At 49.9% G+C, this 16,279-nt stretch overlaps 1 protein-coding gene across 4 annotated transcripts in view; it reads left to right on the top strand.

Moving 5' to 3' along the window:
- EVC (EvC ciliary complex subunit 1) overlaps nucleotides 1–16,279 on the top strand; it is a 72,336-nt gene that overhangs the window by 30,019 nt on the left and 26,038 nt on the right. For all 4 annotated transcript variants that reach the window (XM_053565927.1, XM_053565928.1, XM_053565926.1 and 1 more), the window contains exons 9-12: nucleotides 688–904; nucleotides 1,558–1,706; nucleotides 3,521–3,619; nucleotides 8,734–8,946. In XM_053565927.1, the coding sequence (XP_053421902.1) occupies nucleotides 688–904; nucleotides 1,558–1,706; nucleotides 3,521–3,619; nucleotides 8,734–8,946 (678 nt within the window). The remainder of the gene's footprint in view (nucleotides 1–687; nucleotides 905–1,557; nucleotides 1,707–3,520; nucleotides 3,620–8,733; nucleotides 8,947–16,279) is intronic.

The raw sequence follows: 16,279 nt of genomic DNA, 5'->3' as shown, positions 1-16,279 counted from the left end.
GTAGGGATCAGTGAGGGTGGCGACCAACAGGGAAGGGCCCTAGAGCCCACGTGGCCAACAGGACCTGGCAGAGTGGAGGCAGGGCAGCCTGGAGCAGGCGGATGTGTGGGTTGTGCCCTGTGCCCAGGGTCTTGGGTGTGAGTCTAATGGACAGAGCCCCTGACAGCTGCGTCAGCGTCTCTGAAGGGCCCCCATCTGCCACAGGAAGGCAGAGCATATGGGGTGGGGCGGAGGCTGGGCAGCAGGATCAGGCTGCGGCTATGGTGCAGGACAGAGGTGACCAGGCTAGGGGAGGTGCTGAGACCCCGCCTGACCGTCTGTTCCAGGCCCCTTGGCCACCTCTGCTCAACAGCTTCCGTTTTCCCCAGGAGCTGTGTCCCCGAGATGATAAGTGGCAGGTGGGGAGGGCCTAATGTGGAATCTGACCACTGGGGGAGGGACGACTGTAAGAAAGGCAGGTTTTCCTCTTCCTCTTTTATCACAGGAGTCTGTTGGGTTCCTTCCCATAGGAGTGACCCACTGTGCAGTGCACAGGGGGTACTAAGCACCATTCCTGTGTTGCCCAGTGTCAGGCTTCAGCACCCCGGGACAGGCATTCTTATCCCGCCGAGGGACAAGATGGAGGGTTTCTTCCTGGCAGTGCCGGCCTGGTGCCCGGGCCATGGTCCCGTGTGCTTCTCCTCACAGGGTACGCTGGACAGGACGATGGGGCGGATGCACTTGGTGAAAGTGATCGAGACCCTGAGGCTGCAGATCCAGGAGGAGGCCAAGTGCCGCCTAGCCGCCATCTCCCGCAGCCTGGAGCTGCTGACCGTCAAGGGGCAGCTGTCCGGGCGGCAGAAGGAGGAGCTGCTGACCCAGCAGCACAAGACCTTCTGGCAGGAGGCAGAGCGCTTCAGCAGGGGTGAGTGCATACAGGTACTGTGGGCTGGGACGCCGGGGCTGGGCAGCGCTGGCAAGGGTCAGGAGACAGGAAGGGTGCCCATGACGCCGGATACGGGCTGCCCTCCGCTCCTCCTCTGCAGACCTAGCCAGGCAGCTTCTCCAGGACTGACCTACCTGCTCTGCACAGCAGTCAGTGAGGACAACTGCTGGGGCCGGAGCCGCCTCCTCCCTGTTCTCACCAGGGATTCAGGCCAAGAAACAGTCAGAGGGGCAGCGAGGGCCTCCCACTAGAAATTAATGTAGAAAAGGCCAGAAGCGACCTGTGTCACCCTGAGGCAGCCCTTAGTTCCTCCAGTCATATGGCCCTGCTGAAGGTGGGTCGTGGGCAGGAAGCAGAGCCCACTGTGGTTGAGTTGCCTGTGTGTCCCCCATAAGTGCCTGCCCTGAGGCCAACCCTGGGACATGGGTGGGGCAAGGGTCATCTTAGAGGGCGTCAGGACTTAGGGTCACACTGTTAGTGGGACCCACGGGAGGAACCCAGGGCTGTCACTGGTAAGGCAAGCACCATCTTTGCAGCCAGTACCGGTGTCCTCACCCCCTGGGCAGAGGAGCACATGAGGGTCACCACTGAAAGTTTTGTTGGGAAGTCACCTCTTATTATTTCAATTTCAGAGTTTGTCCAGCGAGGCAAAGACCTGGTCCAGGAGTCTCTGGCTCACCAGGCGGAGGGGACAGCAAAGCTCACACTGGCCCAAAAAGAGGAGCAGAGAAGCTTCCTCTTGGAGACTCAGCTGCCCACCGACCCAGAGGAGTTCCTCAAGGTGACCCACACCCCCAGTTCCAGGGCACACAGAGGATGGTGGCCGGGTGGTTCAGTCTCTGTCACTGTGCACAGGAAGCCAGAGACATCCATCAGACATGAGGTTGGCTCCCTGCCGTCAGAGTGTTTGCTGAGTAACCACAGCCCAGTCCCTTCACCCTGACCCCCGGCTTCCTGGTCTGCGAGGTAGTGATGAGAGTCACACCACCCTCATGGGGCTGCCAGGAAGAGGAGGTGGGAGAATCAGAGCAAGGGCCTGGCAGAGCACCAGCACCCAGCAGGGGCTCCATGGAGGCCAACTCCCTGCCATGGTGCAAAGGCAGTGTTGTGGGGGCCAGATGGGACTAGTGTACCCCCAAAAGTAAGGCAGACTCACACACAGAGACAGACCCTGTGGGTCAGCTACAAGGTCTGTAGGAGGGGGCAGTCTCAGCCCTGCACTTGGGATTAGGCGGGCAGGACCAGGAGGTGGCTGGGCTGGAAGATGCCTGTGGTCTTGCCTGGGAGTGGGCAAAGGGGACCTGCAGGAGGACAGGAAGCAAGTTGTCACCCTCCTCAAGGGAAGAGGATCAGCCAGTGCCAGCACAGGCTAGAAAGACCCAGGGGGAAAAAACAGAACTGTTTTGCTCTGGGTGTTTTCCCCGGTGACAGGCAGGGAACAGGGGAGGGACTGCTTGTCAGTGACCCTCTTACATGGGAGCTAAGCACTGGCCACTGAGCCCAGCCACAGCTGGGTCAGGTGCTGACTCTGCTGGTGAATAACAAGTGACTTGGGTCACTCCTGGCCCTCAGCTTTTTCATCTGTGAAATGGGCGAGACAGTGCCTACATCACAGTGTGGTTAGGATGCAGTGAGACCCCGCAGCCCCAGCTGGACTGTTTCCCTGGGTCCTGCCCTGCATTAGCACCTGCCTGGTGCACCTCACTCTGCCAGGCAACAGTGAGACTGTGTCTGGGTCTAGCCTCAGCCCAGAGCGCAGCCTGGGGGTCCTCCTGGTGGTGGTAGCAACACCCCGTTAGGGAGCCAACAAAGGAGAGGCTTCTAGATCCTAGGTCCAGCCGCCCCCACCCCAGGGAGCACCTTCCAGGGTCCTGAATAACCCATGTCCCAGGACCTCAACACAGGGCGCACACTGCTGTTCAGAAGGCGCAGGACACAGGCAGAGTGGGGCGAACGAAGGAAGGGACAGCGAATGGATGCAGGAATGACAATGTGAGCGGGCAGGTGGGCTGACGGACAAGCTCTCCGGCACAGTCGGGGCCTCCCATTCCTGCTCCCTGCCCTCCCTCTCTTACCTTTGCCAGAAACACCCCAGAGGCCTGGCGGGGTCCTGCCCTTCTGTCTTGCTGCTGCTGCTCCTCCAGCCTGGCTCCCACCTCCCTCCAGGGACCCATCCTTATCCTGAAAGACCCACCTGACGCCCCGGCCCCTTGCTGAGCGGGAGTCTGCCCCTCTGTCCTTCTGCCTTGCCACACCACGTCCCTCTGACTGTGTGGGGCCTCTGATGACACCCTACTGGGATCCTCAGCTTGTGTCAGAAGATAACGACTGAGGGGGCTGGTAGCCAGGACAGAGAGATGAAGAGTGGCCAGGCGGCCCCTACTCATACCGGGTTGAACAAAAATTGATTTCCTGGAGATCAGCTTTACTGGTCCCAGCCTCAGTCATGACAGCTCATGGCTCAGTTTCCTTATGTGCAGTACAGGGAGAACATCTTTCTGATCTGAGAGTCCAAGGTCAAGTGGCAAGGATTTTCTGGAAAAAAGAAAAAAACCTGCACTTTTCTGCTAGACTCAGCTCCTGTTTTCCTCACAGGCTTTTCACGAGGTCCTGGAGAGGCACAGGCTGAGACTGTGGGATCTGGAGCTGGAGGAGAACGTCAGGACCACTGAAGCTGCGGCTGCACTCTGCCAGGTATGTGGCCTCGCCGGGAGTGGCAGGTGGGATCCTCTTCCTCTGACATCCTCCCAGCCAGGGACCACAGAGGCAGGCTCAGCCCCTGCCCCAGCACTCACTGGCTGGGTACCCGGGTGGGCCACACTGCCTCCACGGAGTCCTCTGTGTCCCCAGCAGAGACCAAGGAGGTTGGCTAGGGCCCTGTCTGAGGTGCCTTCCATTTCTGGGTACTTGGTACTCTCACCACCTCTGCAGGGCACAGTTTCCAGCAGGCAGACATTTCTGCCTTAAGCTGGTATTCAAATCTGAGCTTTTGACCAACGAAATTTCCCTTTCCTCCTTCACACAGCAATGATGAAAGCCTTAGCGATTATTGCCACGGGGAAGAAATGGAGCCATGTGTAGGCAAGTGTGGCCCAGCCTCAATGGGTGCCGTAAATATGTCAGTTTCAGTAAATGTTTGTCGAAGATGTTGAAGTGACCACAGCCTCATCCATCCCAGCCACGTCCCTAGGATGTCATGTACTTGGTTTTTCTGTGTGTGGTGTAGTTGGTGGGCCCATGAGAGCTGGGGACAGCCCTTCTACCTTCTGTTGGAGGAGGCCGTCAGGTGGGACTGAGGGGTGACGTTTCAGGAGGAGGTGCGTGGACACACGCTATGTGGGAGATTGTTGGGGCAAAGTGGCTGTGTGATTCTCTGCACCAGCGTGAGTATTTCTGAGGGAAGTAGCCAAGGCCCATGCCAGCTTGCCTCCCAGAATTAGTCCAAAGGTGTCGCCTTGGATTTGCTTTGTCATTTTATCTCAAACCCTTGGGTTGCAGCTAGCTGGGTTTATTTTACATTCCTTAATTTGGAAATCATTGCTTGTGGTTACTGGAAAAAGCTTCACCTGCTATTCCAAAAGAAGGCAATTGTAATCTGTCACTGCTGGCTGTGCCCTCCTAGCTGGGAGTCCTCGGGCAAGAGCCTGCCCTGCTCTGAGCCCCAGTTTCTTCCTCTGAAGAATGGAGGTGGGGAGCTCCTTTACTTTCCTGGCAGCATAAAGCACAGGAGGGCAGGGCCGAGCCCTGGGCCTGTCATGGGGGGTGCTCCAGAAACCTCTCCCCTGCCCCGCTGGAGCGTGGTCAGTAGGAGGCATTGAGCCTGGGGGATGTGCCTGGATCTGGGTCTGGGGTCCTGAGCATGAAACTACTACTTCCTGACTGGCTAGCCAGTGACTTCAGGGGAGTTTCTTCATTCATTTATTCATTGAATAGGTGTCACTGCACCACCTTGTGCAGCACAGAGCTCTCAGCTCCTGGGACTGTGCTGCAAACCCCTCCATGAGAGCGCTGGTTTTCATAAAGCTCCAGAGGCAGGAGCGTGCTCTGAGCTGCAGCAGCAGCAGCAGGAAGGCCAGTGTGAGGCCGCTGGGCAGCCAGGAGGGAGGGGCAGCCAGGTGGGGGTGGGGCCAGAGAGCCTCCTCTTGGAGGGTTGCAGACCATCCGAAGATGTTTGCATTTACTTCTGAGTATGATATGAAATCACTGGTGTGTTCTGAGTAGAGAAGGGGCTTGCTTTATGTTTTACAAAGATCCCTGTGGTTGCCATGGGGGCAACCAGACTGTGGGGCACAGGTGGAGGCAGGGAGCCCTGGCAGGAGGGAGAACTCAGGGCCTGGATGAGGGTGGTGCCACCAGAGTGCGGAGAAAGCCTACAGATTTGGGTCTGCTTGGATGGCCAACATCCCCAACTCCTCCACTGCTAAAGTGGGGGGTACTAGGATGTTTAAATAGCATCACCCCTGTAAAGCATAGAGAAAAGTGTCAGGCACGGAGTGGATACTCAAAATGTGTTATCATCATCGTCATCTGTACACAGAATGTGCTCACAGGGTAGCTTGCTTTGCTGTCTGGCTGACTGTCACCCAGGCCCAGTCACAGAGGTGCATAATGTCACTCATTCTTTAGGCCTGACACTGATTGTGATATTGCAGTCGCAGTGACAGTGAGTAAATTTGATTGCCACCTAATGGTTCTCTGGGCTACAGAGAAAAGTGCATTTTTCTAAATTCACACTGTCTCTTGGCCGTTAAACAAACAGTAAATTCGCGGTTTGATTGAGATGGATGCTAGTTACTACACAAGCTCTGTGGCTTGGCGTCCCACAGAGAGCCGGAGTCATCCTGATAACAACAGGGCTCGGGACCCAGTTTGCTGTCACCACATTCAGGGGGCCACACGGACCTTCCTGTCTGTTTGGATTTCATGTTTGTTTCTCTTAAAAGGCTCCTGGAAGACGGTGGTAAAACTGCGGTCTTATCATGCTGAGGCTTCCCAGCTGCAGCCTCGCTGAGAAAAAGACGAGAAAAAATGGAACTCTGTCCTTGAAGAACATAGTGGTAGTAACAACAGGCACCATGGAGGGTCGGAGAGGGGTGCCCAAGACCACCTTCAGGGCCTTTTTTTTATTATTATTAAATCACAGCTGTGTACATTAGTGCAATCATGGGGTACAATGCACTGGTTTTATATACAATTTGAAATATTTTCATCACACTGGTTAACATAGCCTTCATGGCATTTTCTTAGTTATTGTGTTAAGACATTTATATTCTACATTTAGTAAATTTCACATGTACCCTTGTAAGATGCACCGCAGGTGTAATCCCACCAATCACCCTCCCTCCGTCCATCCTCCTCCCTTCCCTCCCGTTCCCCTTTCCCTATATTCTTGGGCTATATGTACACCATGGAATATTATGCAGCCTTAAAGAAAGATGGAGACTTTACCTCTTCATGTTTTCATGGATGGAGCTGGAACATATTCTTCTTAGCAAACTGTCACAAGAATGGAAGAAAAAGTATCCAATGTCCTCAGCCCTACTATGAAACTAATTTATAGCTTTCATATGAAAGCTGTAACCCAATTACACCCTCAGGGCCTTTAATTCACCAGAAGGGCTCAGAGAATGCACTGATAACTGTCATATCTGTGGCCAGGGCGGGTTATAGCAAATGATATGGATTAAAAACAGCCAAGAGAAGAGGCAGAGTGGGCAGGGTCCAGGAGAGCTCCTTACACAGAGCATTCAGCTGCCCTCTCCCAGTGGAGTCGGGGTCAGTGATGCATGGCAGGGGAAGCTCACCCAAGCCTTGAGGTCCAACGTTGTTTTGGGGGTTCAGCCATATCTGCGTAACTGACCACCCGCACAGCTGCCCTGAGAACCCAGCCTTTCGAAGGTCAAGGTGATATGACATTTCCTAAGACCTCCACTACCAATCACATTGTTAGTGTCACTACCTGCATGGCTCAAGGCCCCCAACTGAGCAGAGATTCTTCAATCAGGCCAAAACTTCCCCAAGACACCAGGATCAGTGATTGACTAGGAAGGCTCATGGTACTGAGTATACTGTGGTAGCTGTGACTCAGGTTTATTATAGTGAAAGGATTCGCAGAAATTTCAACAAAGGGAAAAGGGACATTGGTAAAATCTAGAGGGAAGCAGGCACAAGCTTCCAGAGTCCTCTCCCTACAAGATCACACAGAATGTGCTTAATTCTCCCTGCAAAGAGTTGAGATAGCTCAGGGAAGCGACTCTGAGCTTAGGAGTCAAAGGTTTCTCTTGGGGTCAGTCACATACCCAGCATGTGCTGAGGTCCCAGCATCCAGGAGGAAAGAGGTGATCAGCTAGACCACATTGCACCCAGTCTAACCCTGGGGTCAGTGGGCCTTCTGAAGAAGACCTCAACTGAGTTGTAACACATGTGTGGAGAGCTAGAAAGAGTGGGGGAGCCTGTGCACTGAGGAGCAGCAGCCAGGTGCCTCACGGAGAGGCCGTGAGCTGCAGGGCAGACCCAGGACAATACAACCTCCACAGCCAGGGAGCTGTGGGCCCAGCATATGCCCAGGGTGGCCTAACCAAAGAGCTGGGCAGCCAGGCAGGTTAGTCTGCATGAGCCAGGGAAGCCTTCTGAGAAGGGATAATTGCAGGGAGGGAGGAGGCTTGCAGGGCGAGGAGGACTCAACTCCTTCTCAAGCCTGTAGAGTGATTGGAGATGGGGCAAAGGCTTGAAAAAGCGTCTTCATGATGAAATGCGCAGTGAGGTGCCATGATGTGTGAATGAACACACACAGACCAAAAGCCACATTCCTAAGCACCTACATCACTTGGAAATAGTGCCAGTGTAGAGGCTGAACTGGAGAGAGACGCCGAGATCACAGGGTAGCCGAGGGGAAGGAACTGCAGGTGCATGTGAAGGGGTCCAGCCTACCCTAAGGTTCGGGGTTTTAAATAAAAAACAATCAGAGTACAGATTCACAGGGTTCAGTATTATTTTATCACCCATCTGTGGTATGGAGGGTTTTTTCAAAATTTAAAGAATTACGGTTTTAGAAAGTGCCTGGGGTTGGAGAGGTGGGATGAGGGCAACAGAACAATGAAACAGGAGGCAGAACAGCTGGGGCCTGGCTGGGGGCTACCGGGAGCACAGCTGGGGGACTTTACCTCTGAGGGGGCAGGGGGGTGCTGGGTTATTTGAGTGAGGGATGAGGAGACTCAGGTTAAGATCTGAGGTTTATACCCAAATGTGCAGGGTTGACCGGGAGATGGAGGGACCTGTTCAGGTGGTGAAAATGATCTAGATGGTGACCCAGGGAAAGCCCTGTTGGTTTAGAGGAGACACCAGAGATGACGAGTGAATTAAGAGCTCACTTGGTCCCCGAGACAGGGAACTGGTCTGGTGAGGGGAGAGGGCTTGAAGGGGGCGGGTGTGTGTGTGCACAGGTGTTTGCGAGTGTATGTGCTCATCTGTGTACATGTGCGTGTCTGTGTGTAAGTGTGTGCATTCCGTGTCTGTGCAGATGTGTGAGCCTGTGTGTGCGTATGTGTGCCTGTGTGTGCGAACCTATGTGTGCATGTGTGAGCCTGTGTGTGTGAACCTATGTGTGCATGTGTGAGCCTGTGTGTGCGTATATGTGGCTGTGTGTGTGAACCTATGTGTGCATGTGTGTGTGTGTGCATGTGGCCTGAGCACCCCCATCCCTGGCTCTCCTCTGTCTTTGCGGAGGCAGGTGCAGGAGGGGCAGGGGGAGCTCAGGCCCTCTGCCCAGCCCACATCCCCCATAACCCCAGGTGTGGTTCTCGCTTCAGGAGCTATACTGCAGCACCATGGACACTTTCCAGAAGTTTCTGGATGTCTTCTTCCTTGAGACACTCCCGGGCATGACGGGGCTTCCCCCAGTGGAGTGTGACTACCTGAGGCAGGAGGTGTGGGAGGACACCGTGCAGCAGCTGGGCCAGTCAGACCGCTTCCGCAGGCAGCAGTGGGAGCTCTTCCAGGAGCTCCTGCAGCAGGAACAGCAGGTGAGTGCATTTGGGGGCACAGGGGCATTTTGGAAGCTGGTCAAGAATAACAACGCACTGGTTTGGTGGGTGGTCCCGTACCTGCTGCAGACCTCTAAAAAGGCTGCCACTGCCCCTGCCCATCTCCCACAGCAGCGCCTGGCGGGAGGTGGAGGGGGCCGGCAGGGTGAGGGAGCAGGACCCAGCTCTCCCCTGGTGGGAAGTCAGGAGATGATGCCTTATGTTGATCTGTCAAGAAAGAGTAGCAGAGTGTGTTCTCAGAATGAGAGAAATAAATAGCAAAACAAATGGTGGCAGAAGGTGGATCTCAGGGGCCTGGGCCGTGTGGGGGGAGGGCCTGCACAGGGCACCTGCTTTTCAGTGAAAGTCTAGTTGCTTATTAAGACCATGGATCTATACTGTGGGCAGAATGATGGTACCGCAAAAGTGTCCACATCCTGATGCCCAGGCCTTGGGCAATATGTCCTCTCACATATCAAAGGGAACTTTGTGGATGGGATTAATTTAAGGGTCTTGATATATGGGGATGTTCAGGACTATGCAGGTGAGCCCAGCTGGGGGATTTGCCTGTGAGGGGGTGGGGGTTTCTGGCTTATTTGAGTGAGGGAGGGGGAAACTCAGCTTATATAAAGGGGCGGCAGAAGGGTCAGGTCAAAAGAGGAGATGATGTAGGCAGAGGTTAGAATGGTATAGCCACAAGCCTGGGGGACACTGGCAGCATCCAGACGCTGCAAAAGGTAAGCAACTTTCCAGATCTTCCCCTCGAGGCCTGCTGGGCTCCACCTTGATTTTAATCTATTAAAATCCATTTCAGACATCTGACCTCCAGAACTCTAAGGTAATAAAATTGTGTTATGGTAAGCTGCAGTTTGTGGCAATGTGTTACAGTATGAATAGGAAATTACTACAATACATACGTACATAAATATATATATACATGAGAGTGAGAGAGACACATTCTGTCACCCTGGGAAGAGTGACATGGTGTCAAACCTCACACCAACCTCAAACCTTCGGCTCAGACGATCGCTTTCCCTCAGACTCCTCAGTAGCTGGGACTATAAGCGCCCACCACTATGCTCGGCTAGTTTTTCTATTTTTAGTAGAGACGGGGTCTCCCTCTTGCTCGGGGAGAACTCCTGAGGTCAGGTGATCCACCTGCCTGGCCCTCCCAGAGTTCCCGAATTACAGACGTGAGTCACCACATCCAACCTCATTGATTTTATTTTTTAAAAATTAAAAGGCATGAAAAACAAGGGATTTCCAAATTCAGCAGGTACCAACATTGCTCACCTTTCCTTTCTCCCTGGCCTTCTGCCCTAGAGGCTGTAAAGCTAACATGGTCAACAGCCTGGTATCCTCTGCAAATAGCAGTGGCTGAGAGACACAAAGTGGACCTAAGAGACAAGGTGTGTCACCCGCAAGGGGCTTCTCTCTCCTAATGTAGATGCCAGATCTTCCTTGGAGCAACCCCCTTCCTCAGCCTTCTGTACTTCCTGCCTGAACACGCACAGGAGCCCCTTCTCTGCCCAGTCAGTGAAGCAAAGTCCTGGACGGCCTGAGTTCCTGGTGGTGGAGCTGGTCTCTGTCCCTGACTGCTCTCATCCCAGGTTCTTGTTGTCAGAAACAACCCTCATTTCTTTATATTAAGTTGTCAGTTAGTTACAGAAGACCCCTCTGATGCATGTAAAAGAAAATTTCTAAAGCAATGCTGGAACTGTACAGCACATGAAGTAACCAGAGGGGAGTGTTGTGCAAACACACGACCATTCTCAGCTCAGTTACCTCCCTGGCTGGATTCTCAGACCTCTCTCTGGTGCGTTTGGTCCTCTGACAGCTGCACCTGGTTGCTCTGTCACAGGGAACTGGACTCTTCTGCATTGGGCTATGAGTTTCTGAAGGCAGCATCCCTGGTTTTCATATTTACCCCTGCATATTCAAAGCCCAATGGCTGTAATATAGTTCATGCTAAGGAAAACTTTACTGCAGGGCAGTGCCTGTGGCTCAAAGGAGTAGGGCACCGACCCCATATACCTGAAGTGGTGGGTTCAAACCCAGCCCCGGCCAAAAACTGCAAAAAAATTAAATTAAATTAAATTAAAAAAAAAAAAAACTTTATTGCAGTCCCAGCAACAATAATGCAGCTTTGGAAATTACGCAGGGCCACCTTGACCCTGTATTGTCCAACAGATCTAGATGAAGCTGATTTCATCCACTTGTACCAAATTATAGGCCCCAGGCCAATCAATTTACAGTCTCTGGGGAGGCGGAAGGATTCCCTTAGAAAACTCTGCAGGCAAGGGTCTTCTCAAGACTGCTATGGTTTTGCAGCCAGGCCCCCAACCTCCGGAACTCAAGACATTGGTTTGAGCCAGAGCAGACACGGTAGTGGGCTGTGTGACCTAAGCCAATTAACTGAGCTCCTGCAGCTCTGGTTTTTTGCACCATGTGCTAAACATCCCAGAACCCCAGCTTCTTGGTGCAAACTAGGAATCAAAGTACCTGTTAGACCTAGTGGGCCTAGGCTAAAGCAAAAAAAGTGTCAGGCCTTTTTTCCTAGGTTATAATGGAAAAATACCAGCCAACTCCTGGCAAATTTCTGGACTGTGAGCTTTCAAAAAAAGTAATGAATTAAGTCTAGTTCACCCCCAAGATAAATGAGAAAGGACTCATTGATTTCTTGCTTCTACTTCACTGCCAGTTTTATTATTATTTTTTTTATTGTTGGGGATTCATTGAGGGCACAATAAGCCAGGTTACACTGATTGCAATTGTTAGGTAAAGTCCTTCTTGCAATCATGTCTTGCCCCCATAAAGTGTGACACACACCAAGGCCCCACCCCCTCCTTCCGTCCCTCTTTCTGCTTTTCCTCCCACCCATAACCTTAATTGTCATTAATTGTCCTCATATCAAAATTGAGTACGTAGGATTCATGCTTCTCCATTCTTGTGATGCTTTACTAAGAATAATGTCTTCCACTTCCATCCAGGTTAATACGAAGGATGTGAAGTCTCCATTTTTTTTAATGGCTGAATAGTATTCCATGGTATACATATACCACAGCTGGTTAATCCATTCCTGGGTTGGTGGGCATTTAGGCTGCTTCCACATTTTGGCGATTGTAAATTGAGCTGCAATAAACAGTCTAGTGCAAGTGTCCTTATGATAAAAGGATTTTTTTCCTTCTGAGTAGATGCCCAGTAATGGGATTGCAGGATCAAATGGGAGGTCTAGCTTGAGTGTTTTGAGGTTTCTCCATACTTCCTTCCAGAAAGGTTGTACTAGTTTGCAGTCCCACCAGCAGTGTAAAAGTGTTCCCTTCTCTCCACATCCACGCCAGCATCTGCAGTTTTGAGATTTTGTGATATAGGCCATTCGCACTGGGGTTACGTAGTATCTCAGCGTGGTTTTGATTTGCATTTCTCTAATAGATAGGGATGATGAACATTTTTTCATATGTTTGTTAGCCATTCATCTGTCTTCTTTAGAGAAGGTTCTATTCATGTCTCTTGCCCATTGATATATGGGATTGTTGGCCTTTTTCATGTGGATTAATTTGAGTTCTCTATAGATCCTAGTTATCAAGCTTTTGTCTGATTCAAAATATGCAAATATCCTTTCCCATTGTGTAGGTTGTCTCTTTGCTTTGGCTGTTGTCTCCTTGGCTGTACAGAAGCTTTTCAGTTTAATGAAGTCCTATCTGTTTATTTTCGTTGTTGTTGCAATTGCCATGGCAGTCTTCTTCATGAAGTCTTTCCCCAGGCCAATATCTTCCAGTGTTTTTCCTATGCTTTCTTGGAGGATTTTTATTGTTTCATGCCTTAAATTTAAGTCCTTTATCCATTTTGAATCAATTTTTGTGAGTGGGGAAAGGTGTGGGTCCAGTTTCAGTCTTTTACATGTGGATATCCAGTTCTCCCAACACCATTTATTGAATAGGGAGTCTTTCCCCCAAGGTATGTTCTTGTTTGGTTTATCAAAGATTAGGCGGTTGTAAGATGTTAGTTTCATTTCTTGGTTTCCTATTTGATTCCAAGTGTCTATGTCTCTATTTTTATGCCAGTACCATGCTGTCTTGACCACTATGGCTTTGTAGTAAAGACTAAAATCTGGTATGTTGACGCCCCCAGCTTTGTTTTTATTACTAAGAAGTGCCTTAGCTATACAGGGTTTTTTCTGGTTCCATACGAAACGCAGAATCATTTTTTCCAAATCTTGAAAGTACGATGTTGGTATTTTGATAGGAATGGAATTGAATAGGTAGATTGCTTTGGGAAGTATAGACATTTTAACAATGTTGATTCTGCCCATCCATGAGCATGGTGTGTTCTTCCATTTGTTAAAATCCTCTGCTATTTCCTTTCTGAGGATTTCATAATTTTCTTTTTAGAGGTCCTTCACCTCCTTTGGTAGGTATATTCCTAGGTATTTCATTTTCTTTGAAACTATGGTGAAGGGAGTTGTGTCCTTAATTAGCTTCTCATCTTGACTGTTATTGGCGTATACAAAGGCCACTGACTTGTGGACATTAATTTTATATCCTAAAACATTACTGTATTTTTTGATGACTTCTAGGAGTCTTGAGGTTGAGTCTTTGGGATTCTCTAAGTACAAGATCATGTCACCAGCAAAGAGGGAGAGTTTGACCTCCTCTGCTCCCATTTGGATTCCCTTTATTTCCTTGTCTTGCCTAATTGTATTGGCTAGAACTTGCAGCACTATGTTGAATAGTAAAGGTGACAGAGGACAACCTTGTCTGGTTCCAGTTCTAAGAGGAAAAGCTTTCAGTTTTACTCCATTCAGTAAAATATTGGCTGTGGGTTTGTCATAGATAGCTTCAATCAGTTTTAGAAATGTGCCACCTATGCCTATACTCATCAGTGTTCTAATTAGAAAAGGATGCTGGATTTTATCAAATGCTTTTTCTGCATCTATTGAAAGGATCATGTGATCTTTATTTTTGCCTCTGTTAATATGGTGGATAACGTTTATGGACTTGTGTATGTTAAACCAGCCTTGCATCCCTGGGATAAAGCCTACTTGATCATGATGAATGACTTTTTTGATGATAAGCTGTAATCTATTGGCTAGGATTTTGTTGAGAATTTTTGCATCTATATTCATGAGTGAGATTGGTCTAAAATTCTCCTTTTTGGTTGGGTCTTTTCCTGGTTTTGGTATCAGGGTAATATTTGCTTCATAGAATGTGTTGGGGAAGATTCCTGCTTCCTCAATTTTTTGGAATAATTTCTACAGTACAGAAATAAGCTCTTCCTTGAAAGTTTGATAGAATTCTGGTGTGAAGCCATCTGGACCAGGGCATTTTTTGGTTGGAAGATTTTTTATTGTTTCTTTAATCTCAGTGCTTGAAATTGGTCTGTTCAGGAGCTCTATTTCTTCCTGGCTAAGTCTAGGGAGAGGGTATGATTCCAAATATTGATCCATTTCCTTCACATTGTCAAATTTCTGGGCATAGAGTCACTGCCAGTTTCTTGCTTGGCTAACTCCCTGGGAAACAAACTGGGAAGCACCATCTGTCCCCGGACTGACTTTAAACAATACCAGGTGGAGAAAATACTGAAACTAAGATGTATGGGGGACAGTATTGAAACGAAGATGTATAGAGGGAAAATATTAAAAGAAGGATGTGTGACGTATGGCTAACTAACCACAAAATTCTGCTTCTGTGCAATGCTTGCTTGCTACCCTACCCAGATGCACCTGGACAGCCTGCGTGCCAACCAGGATGCAGACCAAGCCTTAAAAACCTGACTCCTTAAGCACAGCTCTCAGAAACCCCATGCTGAGACACTGAGGCAGTCGCCAGCCAGCTTTTCAATAAAGCAACTCTGCTATAAATTAGGCTTGTTTGGCCGTGTGGTCTTCATGGAACTCCTGGGCACAACATACCCAATGAGTAATTGAGGCAATACAAGTTAAAACCTTTTGCACAAGGTCCGTTGAATCATTTGATGGTATTGACAGTGAAAAACTCCAGAATTTCATTTCTGGTAAAATATCTAAAACTTCTGAAAATGAGTCTCAAGTTACTTTAGGCACATAACAATTATGTGTATCTCTGTTTTTTGTTGCTTTTATTTATTTACTTTGTGAGCGTATGATTGTGAATTTTCCTTGGTATATGAGGGATGAGTTTTGCATTCAAAAAGCAAGCACAAGAGTTAATGACCTTATCAATTGATCAGATGAGTATGGCCCAACCTTGTTTTCTCAAAGTGTATATGTCATAATTAATGTACTGATTGCTCAATTGTCCTTAATTACCACAAGATACTTAAAGATCCATATTTTCTCCCTCTCTCTCTCATATTTCATCATTGATGTAAAAAATGAGAAATGAACTTTTTATGCTTGGGATGAATATTAGTCATGAAAAGCACCAGCAAACACACTCGGACTACAAATTGCCTTTCCCATCTTGTTTTCTATCCAAAAAGGCCTTGGCAGTTCCATAACCTGTTGCTCAGGGATGTTGTTAAAAATTAAGGAATCTGTGAATTACACACTCAGAACAGGTTTCATTTCTCAAAATTTAATGCTGCCACAGTGCAGGGGTCTGGGCTTCTCCCAGTCCACTTGTGGTAGGCAGCATAATGGCCCCCCAACGAGGACCATGCTATCATCCCTAAAACCTGCGAACGTGGCAGATTACATGGGAAAGGACTTTGGAGAGCAATTAAGGATCTTGAGATGGGGTCGTGCTTATCTAGCCCAGCCCGATGTCACCACAAGGGTCCTCATAAGTGACAGAGGACTTTTGAGAGAGCCAGTGTCAGAGCCATGCTACCCAAGGGTCTCTACCACCCATTGCTGGGTCGGAAGATGGAGGAAGGGGCTGTGAACTTGGATGCAGGTGCTCTCTCAGACCTGGAAAAGGCAGGACCCTGACCCTGCTCTAGGCCTTTCCAGGGGAATGGCACCATCCTTTGAGCCCTCAAGACCCATTTGGGACTTCTGAAGTCTAGAAATGTAAGATAATCAATTCTTGCTCCTTTAAGCCACTACATGTGTGGTGCTTTGTTGCAGCAGCGACAGGAAACTTCCAACCACTTGGTGAGGATGCGGGGTGGGGAGCTAGCTGTCTAGCCCAGTGTAAGAACACCAGCGCGAAGGCAAACCACCGAGTTTGTATCCCGCTCCCCCTCACTCCTCCCACACCCTGAACCCCAGTCTGGGCAGGTTTCTGTCACCTCACCACCACATCTGCTCTCCTCTGTGCCAAGAACAGCAGTGTCTGGCCGAGTCGGTCTCTCCCCTCTTCCCTGAAGAGCCAGTCGCTTGGCTCCTCTGCTTCTCCTCCCTGCTCACCAG

This window comes from Nycticebus coucang, chromosome 17 (assembly GCF_027406575.1).
Source record: "Nycticebus coucang isolate mNycCou1 chromosome 17, mNycCou1.pri, whole genome shotgun sequence".
Taxonomy (NCBI): Eukaryota; Metazoa; Chordata; class Mammalia; order Primates; family Lorisidae; genus Nycticebus; species Nycticebus coucang.
The sequence above is the reverse complement of the archived record's forward strand: the minus strand, read 5'-3'. Positions and strand labels throughout refer to the sequence as shown.